This window comes from Sparus aurata, chromosome 5 (assembly GCF_900880675.1).
Source record: "Sparus aurata chromosome 5, fSpaAur1.1, whole genome shotgun sequence".
NCBI classification, from domain to species: domain Eukaryota; kingdom Metazoa; phylum Chordata; class Actinopteri; order Spariformes; family Sparidae; genus Sparus; species Sparus aurata.
The window spans coordinates 29668478-29681528 of NC_044191.1; the positions used below are offsets into that span (position 1 = coordinate 29668478).

Genomic DNA, 13051 nt, shown 5'->3' on the forward strand with positions numbered 1-13051 from the left:
CAGGAAACCCCTTTAGAGCTGTGTCTCTTATCCATGTGTAAATCTTACAAATCAAATACAATAACTGTCAGGTGGGATTAAACTGTAAAACGTTGCTGGATCACCAGCGTCTCTGGGCCTCACCCTGTACGATGCAGGCTCCCAGATATGCAGCTTCAGCAAAAGGGCAGAGGAGTCGACCGTGGTAGATATCTCTCTTCAGCTGCAGGTACAGCAGATACCTGGAGACACACAGATGCACACACAAACATAAACCGACAATGCCGCTAAATGCCACTTGAATAAAACATTTATTCGATCTCCATTGAGGCTGCAGTATAGCACAAAATATCTAGTATTTATCTTGTAAAATGACTCTTCGTTATGTAAAGTTCGATACAATAACTCACGGGTTACACTGCTGTCGTCTTCATATTAAATGTTTCCTGATGTTTAATGATCTGAATGGTCAAGCTGTGTTACTATGGCATTTAGAGAGAGTATCGCTATGGGAACAACCACCATACAGCAGCGACTGGTACTGTAGTTACTATGGAAACAGCTTCAATGGAGGCAAGTTTCGGCATGCATGGAGTGAAAAGCTCGCCGCTGTATCTAAATAGTTTTAGACAGTGAGTGTGTCGCTGTGCGGTGGTTCTTCACATGAGAAAACCACAGCTGTCTATATTTACGTGAGCTTCTCAGTCGTGTTTGATTTTGTTCCCATCCGTTCTTTTCTTTGAGGCACGAAAACATTCTTCCTTTCTCTGTTTTCCCATCATCTGTTTCCTTGCCTGAACTCTTGTCTTGATTGTATACGGTATCTTTTAGTTGTTTTTATGTTACAGGAAGTCCTCCATCTGTAACTCTTCTGTCATATAAGATTTCATTTGTCTGGTTTTTGTCAATAAATACAGTTTACATATAGGATCAGCCTTAATACTGGCAACAACATTTAATCAGCTTTATTCCATCTTCCCAGCTTGACGGTTTCTCAGTCTTGTCTTTTTTCTTTCTCTCTACCTTCTGTCTCTTCCTCTCCCACTCTGAGGTTTGTTATTCCCATTCTCATTTACTGTTTAGGTTCAGTTTGTGTCGGTCAGCAGTGTTTTGACTGTTCACTACGGGATCGTCAATCAATCATCATCCATGCAGAACACTTTTACAGCTGAGCTGAACTCAACCAAAGAGAAACTACTTGCACTTTGAAAGTTGTTTTGTGCGGACATGTGTCGAGCATCTTATCTCCTCAGTCTTCCCGTGATGACCAGTTAAATTCTAAATGTTTTCTTGAGATCACAAGTTATTTAAGTCATTACCACAGAATAACGAATGTAGTTTTCCCAAGATAATGGGAGATTTCTTTTCAAGATCTCCATAAACCAAACTTTGTTATCCATTATCACGAGAAGGTCGTTCCCTCTCATTACTTACAGCCTGATGTGTATTAGTGGTGCTTTACCAGCATGCATTAATGAAGTGTAGCAATTGATTTAAGGTGAAAATGTCAGGTGAAGGAGAACCTATTATTGATCAACGCATCAGACTTGAATTCAATGCTTATTTCTAAACACGCTTCATTAACTTAAACAATTCAACCACCCACTAGTGTGGGCAATTTCTTTTCCACAGGCCAACAAGAGGTTGTAGCAGCTAATCATCACATCAAGAAACAAGAACCACAGAATAATACTACTGTTACATTTATCCATAGAGGAGCCGTAAAATACCTCATATTCAAATGGCAAAAAGTTCACTAAAGGTTTATATGGTGAGTATGCGATGGTCAACTCTCATGAATGAAGTCATTCTCTCATAATAACTTATTTCATTATCTCAGGAAAACCACATCTGTTTGGCCACAGGGATGACATAGAGAACTTTTTGAACTTGATGTCGCAGTATAACAGAGGATACAATACGTTTGACCGATGTGTTAAAACCTTGGATGACGTTCAGTGCCAATGTTTTTAATGTGTGCACATGGAAACTACAGTCTGGCTATTATATACTATAGATATACTCGAGCGTTGGCTTCGGGATTAAATTGTGGGAACCCAGAATCACCTAAAATGGATGTGAAGTCAAGTTTAGGAAAAAAAATAGCAGACTTCAAATAAAACTGGAGCACATGCAGCGGACGCAGATAAGCATTAACGGTTTTTGGATTTCTGATGATGAGAAAAAAATCCCTCCCATAAAAAGACTCGATATCGAGCACTGGATTGGATTTCATCAGTGACTGAGGTTTCTTCTGAACTTTCCAGAGTCAGCTCAACAAACTCATCAGTGGCAATGTGGTGTCATGGTGCTGCCCGAGGAATCTGAAATGAGCTTGTTTTATATTTAAGACAATCTAAAATTGGACATAAAAATGCAGTCCGTTCAAACTGTTCAAATGCAAGGAGAGGTGAATAAACTATAAATAACAAAGTATAATGGAGAACTTAAAAAAGTGGGAAATGGAAGAAAGTTTTTATGACATTGAAGATGCACAAAAACACCTCTAAGTCATAAAGTTTGCAGAGGAGAGGAAGATTGGACTGAAGAAATGTGGGGAGACACCTGAGGGAGGAGAGCGAGCTGAGGACGGAGGACGGAGAGAGAGAGAGACAGAAGGGAGGGAGGAGACACCTGAGGGTTGAAATCATGGAGAGACGGAGTGAAGAGATCTGAAGAGGATGGAGGAGAGACCCGAGGAAAAGGAACAAGAGAAATGTTGATTGTTAGAGAGAAGCAGGGATAGTGAGGAGACATTACAGCTCAGATGGGACGGAGAACACGTAAACAGAGTCCCCGCTGAGTGAGCGTCACTAATTATCACCAGTGTGTGTGTGTGTGTTTGGGAGTGTGTGTGTGTTTGGGAGTGTGTGTGTGTGTGTTTGGAAGGAGGGGGAGAGTGGTAATGATAAAGCTAGTACAATAAACAAGATATTCCACAAATTGGAGGATAGCAAAGGGAATGCATCATCTTTTTTATTATTATTACATTTACAAACAAGCCAATCACCTCAATAAATGGTGCCACTGTTTTATAAACCAATGATGTGTTGCTGTTTTATGTTTCTTTAGGTGTAATTCTAATCTTAGCCTCTGACATCATTATGCTTATCCAAACACACCCCGAGTTGTCCCAACTTCCTGTCAACAAATTCCGTTTCTTGTTGTTGTTGCCCCAACCACAGCTGGAAATGTTCCTGTGGTCTCTTAAGAAATATCTAATGACATTATTGAAACATTATTGGATTATAAAAACGCTACGGTCCATCTTAAAACAAAAAATCCAGAGATTTCAAATGTAGCAATGACAAAACACAGTCTTGAACTGTGGTCACTGGCTTGGCAGCCTTCTCGCCTGTCTTGATATGAAACTCTGGTGATAAACATGTAATGTGAACATGATGATACTAGAAGCCTATGACAGGTACAAGTGTGTGTGTATCAGTGGTGTGCAGGAAGGTCAGCTGCAAATATTTCTTCCTAGCACTGGCTGGTAACATTTATTAAACACTGTAAAAAAAAAAATATTTGGATAGATTTAAAAAATTAAAGACATCTTTCTGTAGCATATTCACATGAAATCCGGTAAGCAGGTGTTGCCAAAGTCATGACCACCTGAGTCGCAAACACATAACATTAAGCATCTGCTGGGTGCATCACGTGATGTGTATGACATTTTTCCGTTTTTCACAGACTACTTTAAGTTAAAGTCTAATGGAAGAGAAGCAAAACGATGCCTTGAAATTGTTAAAAATTGTACAATCGTATAATTAGATATAATTGTGATGGAATGCTGATGATATTGCATTTTCTTTAGACAACAAAAATAAAGTAAATACAGAATCGAGCAACTGAATAGAGGCCAAAATGCAAGTTTATGTAAGGAAGCTGCCTTTATTCCCATCAGTCACAATCCATTGTTTACCTGGTGAGCTCCTCCTTGATCTTCATCGGCTCGCTGGGATAAAATTTGACCCGGAAGCACATTGTGTACGGCTGCTGAGCTGCTGAGGACAAGAAAGACAAGAACATGAAAGGAAAGTTTAGAAGAGAAAAGAAATCAGAAGTTATAATGCAGAAACAAGTGAGAGGTGGGCAGAGACACCAATCACCATATTTCAAGACACTGTAGCATCAAAATGTGTTTGAAGCTGTTATTTAAAGGTAAAAGAAGGTTACATAACTGTGCTTCAAGTGAGGAGAGTGAAAGAAGAGAGAAAAGTCTTTTTAGAATAAAGATGTGAAACATGAGAAAAAGAAGAGGACAAGCAGAGAGGAGAGAAGAGGAGAGGAGGAGAGTAATGAGGATTATGTAAAACTTGAGAGATAAAGAAGCTGGAGACCAAAAAAGAAATCACGGTGTGCCTCTAATACTGATTAGTCATTCGATAATTACTGTAATTACTCATCACACACGCGTGCATGCACACACACACACACACGAATGCAAAGAGCCTCACTTGAACTGAAGTCTTTCCTTTTGATCTGAGTCCTGAAGCATTTAATTTCTGACTGTGAGTGGAGTTGCAGCGGAGCACACACACACACACACACACACACACGCACACACACACACACACCACACACACACACACACACACACACAAATACTCATACTTTTTGAAAACAAACATCTGTTATGAATCTTTTCAGTCATTTTTGTGATTGTGTATTCAAAACATCTCTAATCCTTTATTTGGTACTGAATCAAAAATTGAGTGCGATTTTTAAAATGTAGCTTTAAAGCTGAAAAACACACATTTTGGGTTATTTTGACTGTAGTTTTTTTCCAAGAAGGATTATTTTAATTTCCATGAAACTTTTGTATGTGAACGTGTTGATTCTTTATTATTATTCATTTATATTTTTGCATTACTCTCGTTTTGTTCTGTGATTTTGCCTGTTTTATCGCTTTAATTCCTTTTACTTGGACTTCATCATATTGACTTTCTGTCTTTCTTCTTGTTTTAACACACTTAAGACTCGGCTTTGTTGTGTTCAGCTCAACTGTTGACTGATTATTCTGTCATACTGACTTTGTGCGTTTCCAGCTTTTTCTTAATTGTCAAACCACTTTGTAAACTCTCTTTTAAAGGTGCTATATAAATGAAGTTTATTATCATCAAATGAATGACATTATTACAGTGAACCATTGAACATGAACAACCGACCATGCTGACATTATGCAAAACATGAAATACCACTTGAGGGGCAAAATTTGTTCTCACCTCAATAAAGACAACGTTCTACATTTTACATACATTACGGTAAAACTACTATTTACTACAAAATAAAGATATTTGAGAAGGAATTTTAGTTTCTAATTTCATTATCCAAATTAAACTATTGTTTTTTAAAATTGTGGGAGAACCGGAGCATCCGATGGAAACCCACAGGGGCATGAGGAGGGCGTGTTAACTCCACAATGAAGCCTCGAGTTATATCCGAAAGACACAATATGGGGAGCATTTCTGATTAACTCTCCGTTCTATGTCTGCAAGATATGTGTGCTGCTGTGGGAGGTTTTGGTTGAACACTGCCCCCCACATGCCCGACCACAGATGACATGTGGTATCTACTGGCTGTCAGCAGTAGAGATGTCCTTGTTGTTGATGTTTGATGGCGAATGTGACAGCTTGAGTTGTTGGAGCCGTCTTATTTCTTCCACTTCTGTGGTTTCCTCAGTCCCAGAAAGTGACGCGCTCTTTTCCAGGAACTCTTTTTTGGTTTTCCTGGGTGAGTCACCTCCAGAAGGTCAGGGGCCGGTCCAGTAGGGATGGATTCCAGTTGATTGCACGACTTCTCCTTGTGGATTTCAGTGTCTTTCAAAGCCTTAAGCTCTGTGGAGAGCTCAAGGTTGAGAGAGATCTGAATGGCAAGCTGAGTTTTCAGTTGTTTTGCTGCAGTTTATTGATTTCCGCAGTCCTCCTGTGACGGAGGTTGTCCTGCTCAGCCTTCTAGTTGGTAATCATCTGCAAGTCTTTCAAAACTGTGTCTGAGTGAGACTTTACTTCCGTCTCAAGCTCCTGCTGCGGGGTTTCAGCCTGCTGTCTCACAGTGTTGACTTCAGTTTCATACTCGTGGCTGATCCTGTCCAGTTTGTCTTGGAGAAGGTTGTTCCTCTGCTTCTCCTCCTGGAGCTCAGCAGTGAATGTCTCATGGCTGGATGTTTGGGTCTTTTTCAGCTCCTCGTGTTCTTGTTGAAGGAGCTTTCTTTGCTGGACTTCCTTCTGAAGCTGATGTTGAAGAGTCTCAGCTTGCTGTCTGACTTTCATGACATCAGTTTCATAACTGAGTATCATCTCATTGTAGGAAACACTGATCTGATCCAGTTCTTCTTGAAGAAGCTTGTTCTTGTGCTTCTCCGCCTGGAGGTCAGCTTGATATTTCTCCTCATTTATTATATGGGCAACTTTGAGCTCTTCATAATCTTCATGAAGGTCCTTTTTCTTCTTCTGCCTGGTGTTGTCTCTCACCTGAGTAGCTATCTTTGCGTTGCTGAGAGGTACATCATCGCTGTACTTTCTCAGACGCTCCAGCTCTCTGGTTGTTTGTATAACCTGTTGATATACATTTCTTTCAGGGCTTTCTGCTTTTTCAGCTGTTCTTTTGTGTCCTCCAGCTCCTGAATAAGTCTCTGACGAGACATATCTGTGAGGTGCTCACTAGAGTACTCCATTTCTTCAGCTGGTATAAGCTGTCTCACAGAAATTATGTTGTAGAAAAATTCTTCAAATAACAGACGTCGTTTGTATCAGAAGTCTCTCTCTTGAACCTTTTCTTTGCTTTTCTCCCGTGGTCACCGCAGTGTCAATGGTTGAAGCGCTACACAAAGTTTTGGACTGAAGAAATGTTTCTCTAAAGCTTACATAGACTTTCGCTATGACAGAATGGAATGTTTCCTCGGCGAAACAATAACTTGTAGTTGATCAGTTGGAATCAGAAATGGCTTATATGAAAGGCAAAGGCCTCTAGATTATGTTTATTATACCAAAAATAAAGGTGTGTATCATTCATTGAGTTTTATCATCTAATTAGATGAACTCTGGGAGCCCTGCAAGACTGCTTTCTTTGCTATTCCAGATGACTTCATCAATAAGTTATTTGAGTCATTGCCGAGACACATCGATGCAGTCCTCCAAGCTCATGGGAGTCATACACGATATTAATTCTCTTTCCCAAGGCACCATGACTTTATGTTCTGATGTTATTATAGCATGTTTGTGTATTCAAAATAATAGTATAATTTCTACAGTGCATTATCAATGTATGCGACAAGACTTTTGTCTAAGCAAAATCTGACCTTTCCTAATCTCTCCTAATTAAATGATGAAACTCAATGAATGATACAGAACTTTATTTTGGTATTATAAGCATAATCTAGAGGCCTTTGCCTTTCATATTACCATTTCTGATTCCAATTGATCAAGTACAAGTTATTATTTGTTGTTCCTTCAACTTAGATAAGCGACAAGACTTTTGTCAGGGACTGTAGTGTATCACATAATCTAAGATCTGTAACAGCCACTGGGACAACAAAACAATGAAGATGTGTTAATGTGTTCATAAAACTACAATGATAACAGTTGAGGTGGAATAAAATGCCTTCTTTTAATTATTATTATTATCATCATTATTTTACCATTTAAATTGACACCCAAAGTTGGATTAGGCTCCTATTTAAAGCCTCCCTACAGACAGTTTTGCCTCATGTCTAACGGTCAACGTTCTTCCTCAAACAGAGAACAGGGGACGTGGTTAGTAGTCAAGCATACTCATTACCACCAACACAAACTCTGAGACCAATTGCAGCCAGTTTGACAACAGGTAATCCAGTAGGGAGGTCGGGGGAGTTTATCTGCTGTAATCCCGGCCCTTGGGGAATCTGCCCTGCTTGTTTTAGATGTCTCTCTGCTCCAACACACCTGATTCAGGTTGTCAGGAACCAAACCTGATAAGAAAACCACCTTGGTAGTTTATTTCCTGTCATCAAATTGGTAGCCTTTGGTCTCTCTTGCTCACTCTCATTCAGTGCTCAATCTTTTGGCTAACATAAAGGCCAATCAATATCATCAACAAGTCTCTCTATACCTGACTGTTTTTACATAATATGTAAATATGCGAAAGCAAATAAAATTCTGCCTTCTATTTCATGGGACTTTAAATGAAAAAAGTAAGAGAATAATTCCTGGATCCGTCAATATATCTGGATTTAAGACCCATCCTCCACCCAAGTTTCGGTAAAATCTGTCGGATAGTTTTATGTAATCTGGTAATGTAAATAAATAACACAAAGTCCTCCATAACCTAATCATGACAAATTTGTACCTAAGTGCAGCACTCACTGGGTTACTTTGAGTGTAAATATGATACAGATTATTTTCAAAAAGCACCCTGAGAGAATCACCATCAAGCACAAATTTACCCGAAGAAATATAGAAGAAAAGGGAGTTTTCAGAAGAGGAGGACGACCGTGAGCATCATCTAACATGGGACCAGAAATCTTTCCAGCGAGTGCCCTCTCTCCACTCTGTCTTTAATGGCGGGATACTCTGTGGTATTACCCAGCAATGAAAAACAGCACACATCTACATAATACATGCTGAGCAATATGAAAGACGCAATCCTCCCACTCGCTCCCGAAAAGAATTTGAGCTGCTTCTTTGCTCAAGCTTAGGGGACCGAGATGCATTTATTTATTTTTAAAGGTTTTAGAGAAAGTGAATTGGCACAATGCACGCTGGTTCAAATGTGACGCATGTGCACGTAAGCTGACGCACAAAGGGAAAAATAAGACACAAAGCACACATCTTCAGTTTGAGAGTAAACCCAGCCGAGGGGAGAAGTGATGTGTCAGTACGACTCAGATCTATTCAACACTCGTCCTCCATCCCTCTCTCTCATCTCTCTTTCTCTTCTTTCACTCTCTGTCAGGCTTTCTCATCTCAAACTGTCTCACCAATCTCCTCTTTTCTCCCTGAACTGACTTCTTTCTTTAGATTTACATTATCTATCACCGTCTCCTCCCCCTCTGAATCAGCACCCCCGACACATTTCCTCTTAATCACTCTTTTCCCCTCCTTCTCTCTTCCTCCATCTTTCATAATTTCCCCTCATCTCCTCGTCCTCCCTCCTCCTGTCCTCTCACACATGTTCTGATGAAGCAGAAAGCACCGCTAATAGCTCCTTTTATTAATTTATAGGAGTGCAGAAAGAACAGGGCAGTCATTAAAAGGGTGGGCGAAGCGCAGATACTGACATATTCTTTTGCTGTTGACACAGAAGTTCGGCCAAATGTAGACAAACATTGCACTTAGAGATTCTGCAGCAAAGCATCAAGTTTCATCAGAAGTTTGATGGAAGAATATTTTTTTCATCTTTTTAAAGTAAACACCAGAAGTAAACATCAGTCCACTAAAATGATTCCTAGACCTGAAGAGAGGGACACGTACAATGTTTGCTTCTTGAATTGTAATTTGTTTGAATTCTTTATGAAGCAAAGCAAAGATTGTCTTCCTCTTGTTCCTTCGTTTACTTCTTTCCAGGAAGAGAAGGAAACATTTGCTTCCAGAAACAAAGTGTCTCCCGCTGTTCAGTGCCCTTAGCATCTACCTGAAATTAACCACCGCAGAAGAGCAAGGCTTGTTAGAGCTCATGCTCCCCTGCCGCATCTGTGTATTTCACTTTGTGTGTTAGAATATTTCCTGTTTGAGCCACATGTCCCTCTGGCATTCTGCTGTGGGTCTGACAAACCCTGCTCTTGCCACTTTGTCTGTTTTGTGTCTCTATTTGTCTCCCTGTGGAGAAGAAGTCATCGTACGACATTTGTCTGGCTGTGCCACTGCACGGCAAATGGTTATGTGAGCAATGTGAACTGAGGATACATCTGGTGAAAAAGGCCCTGAAACTTTCAAATAAAAACATATATATTTTTCTTAATATCCGAGGGATTCAACACCACTTTGTGTGTGTGTGTGTGTGTGTGCTGTCAAGAGCTTGTACTGTTTGTGCGTATGTGTCCCTGTGGTGTACTGTAGTTTGTTTCCTAAAGAGTTTGACCTCCTCAAACTGAAGCTGCTCCGAGGAGACAAACACAGGCCTGACCGCAAGGCATTAACAAACACATACACAAATAAACACACAGACACACACGTTTTAGACACACTGATGCAAAATAACACAGAGAGACACAAAGGGAGCAGAAGTGACACTTACACTTCATCTGCCTCACCACGGCCTTATTGGGCTCCAGCCAGTGCTGAGAGAGAAGAGAAGAGAATGAGACAAACAGACAAACAGAGGGAGAAAAGACAAATGTTATCCTAAAATAAAGACAGTGACTTCCGCTGGAGCATGCTGTAATTTCAACGAGCTCCGACAAGCTTTTCCAAATCAAAAATCCCTTCATGTGTTTGATGAATAATTGAACGACACTTTGCTTAAACTCAGCAATATGAGGCAACTTCAGTGCATTAAAAACAAATGAACAACCACAACAGAAGTCGACATTTATTTCAGTGCATCATTGGATATATTACTGTTTATCGTAGATACTGTTTAAAGAGCTGACTAATCTGATACCATGTTCTCATGAGGAGCAACAGGTGAAAAAGGGATCAAGGACATTTTCTCGCAATGCCTTCCTAAGCTGTATTCCTCTGTTTATCATATATTTTGAATTAATTGCTGGTAGTCAAGGCAAAATGTTAGGGGCTTTCAAATCAGGAAAGAACATGAAAGATAGGACCCCATTCTGAAGCGAATGTGGGTGTCTGCGTCTTTTGAGTATGAACATGTGATGGAAAGATACTCACTTGGCACATTGTCTTGCCCTATATTCAAAGTCTTTATTATTGTGTACATGTTTCTTTACTGCCCTCGATTGTACTTATGTGCTGTAACACCTCTCACTGGTGTTTTCTCGGTAATCTTTCCTCTCGTTTTGCAGCTCGAGGCTTGTCTGAGCTTCTGTTCAGACTAAGCATCTGGTCTCTTCTGTGTGTGGGCTGTTTGAAATATGGAGACTGATCCTGTTATTATTTGTCACTTGAACTTGTAATATAAAGCACCGACTGCCTGCTGATTAATATCCAGCAGTCCCGTTCAGGCCACGCTGACTCAGAGGAGCTGTTTCCTGTTAGTAGGTGTAATCATCGGTTTCTTTATTTTTGTTCTTCTGCTGTGATTATGTGCTGCCATATAACCTTATATATTTATTTAATGGGGTGAAGACTTGTGTGAGCTATTAATACAATCAGTAAGTAGACTTCAGAGGCAGAACTGCATACAGCAATAATAAAATAAATATATAGAGGGGCCAGCCTTTCATATTATGTTCATATTACATGGAGATGAACCGACTTTTACATCGAGTGGCAGCGTGACAGCTGGGTGGGACAGCTGCCAAGCCAGAGACCACTGTTCAAGACGATGTTTCAACATTTTTCACGACATGTTGGGAGCTTTTCCAGCTGTGTTAGTCGCAATAAAACCATATATTTTTTAGGCTGTTTCAACATTTCCATTGCTTGCAGAACACACATTGCCAACATTTGTGTGTTTTTGTATGTTACTGAAAAAGTAAAGGCTTATTTAATGCTCAACACTAAGTGTGGGCTGTGGACAGTCACAGTTTTATCATTTGAAAAGGAATTATCTATTTTTGTACGTAAAGGAAGCATAAATGAGCTTTAGGTCAATTGACCAGATTGTCAATAAACAGATAATTAATCTTCAACTTCTTACATGACAGATAATTAACATAGTTGCAGCACTACTGCATGTGTCTGTGTTATGTGTGATAGTTACCCTCTGTTTCTCAGGGTCCACATATCGAATACCAAAGTAGTCTCTCTCAAGTAGGTTGTAGTGGTTACACACATGGTCCAACAGGAACTGGCCTTTGGTGTCTCTCTGTAAAGACAAAAAAAAACAATTTAAACTTTAAATACAGGAAAGTTATTTTGTCATAAGTCAGCATCCAGTACTTTCATCTGAACAATCTTTCCATGGATGCAGATCGATCCCATAAACCTCCCGGCTGCATCTGATACCAGCGGCATTATCACAGCAACAGTCCCCTCTTGGGTAATATTTCTGTGATGCACACAGTTTCATCACAGTAAAATCTGTTCATGGGCAGAAATACATGTAAGTCAGCGACTTTGCGGTCTCATGCTGATGATATACATGCCAGTAAATGTAGTCCATTAGCAGTTCATAAACACAGCAGACACAGGGGGATCAATAATCACTCTGCATTTATTACCTGCTCCTCAGTCAATATCTACTCATCACATATGGACACACAAACTGATTATCATGCTGAGGCGTGTGGAGCTGAGAAACAACACCTTCAGGCGTTGGTACGGTGTGACTGTGCATGCATGCGCACTAATAAAACAAGATATGTATTGTATCAATCAAATGTCTTCCTAACTTATTGACTAAAGCTATCAATATTCCTTAGATTGCCATTTTTGTCATATTACATGCATCACATTCTGGTGATTGTGTGTGTGTGTGTGTGTGTGTGTCCTATAACTGCTCTATAACCTGCTGACGGAGGAGCTTTCTGTGCCCAGTTAAGCAGGACTGATTGATTCAGTAGGAAATCGCCTGTTTGCCCTTGTTGTGATTTACTCACCTCTGGAGAGACACGAAGGCGCCCACATCAACAAACACACGCACACACACACAAACACACAGGTTTGTGCAGCTATCCTTGTTAGCACTTTAAAATGACTTCCCTTCATATGAGCAGCCTCAACCAGTTTATGCCTAACCCTAACCTCAACCTGATCTCAATTCACGCTTTACCCTAAAACTTAAGGAAGACCTTAGAAACCATGCTTTGCTGGTCGATGGTGCCCATTAGGACTACTGGTCCTGACATGGGCAGCATGCAAGGAAAGGTCCCCAGTAGGTCACAACAACATGTACACACATGTACACACACACAGGACCAAAGTTGTATCTTTGGCCACATCTCATCACAAAAACATGTAAAACTGCAGATCATAACAAAAAAATCATCTAAGCGGGCTCCATGGCAACTGATTGCTTCTTTTAT

The 13051-nt window shown here is 40.1% G+C and overlaps 1 protein-coding gene across 6 annotated transcripts in view; it reads right to left on the reverse strand.

The window, feature by feature from the left end:
• frmd3 (FERM domain containing 3) overlaps positions 1-13051 on the reverse strand; it is a 74787-nt gene that overhangs the window by 45111 nt on the left and 16625 nt on the right. For 4 of the 6 annotated variants that reach the window (XM_030418129.1, XM_030418132.1, XM_030418131.1 and 1 more), the window contains exons 2-5: positions 11788-11892; positions 10195-10237; positions 3905-3986; positions 124-221 (exon numbers count right to left, since the gene is read on the reverse strand). In XM_030418129.1, the coding sequence (XP_030273989.1) occupies positions 124-221; positions 3905-3986; positions 10195-10237; positions 11788-11892 (328 nt within the window). The remainder of the gene's footprint in view (positions 1-123; positions 222-3904; positions 3987-10194; positions 10238-11787; positions 11893-13051) is intronic. The other 2 variants (XM_030418130.1, XM_030418134.1) reach the window with 1 other exon arrangement.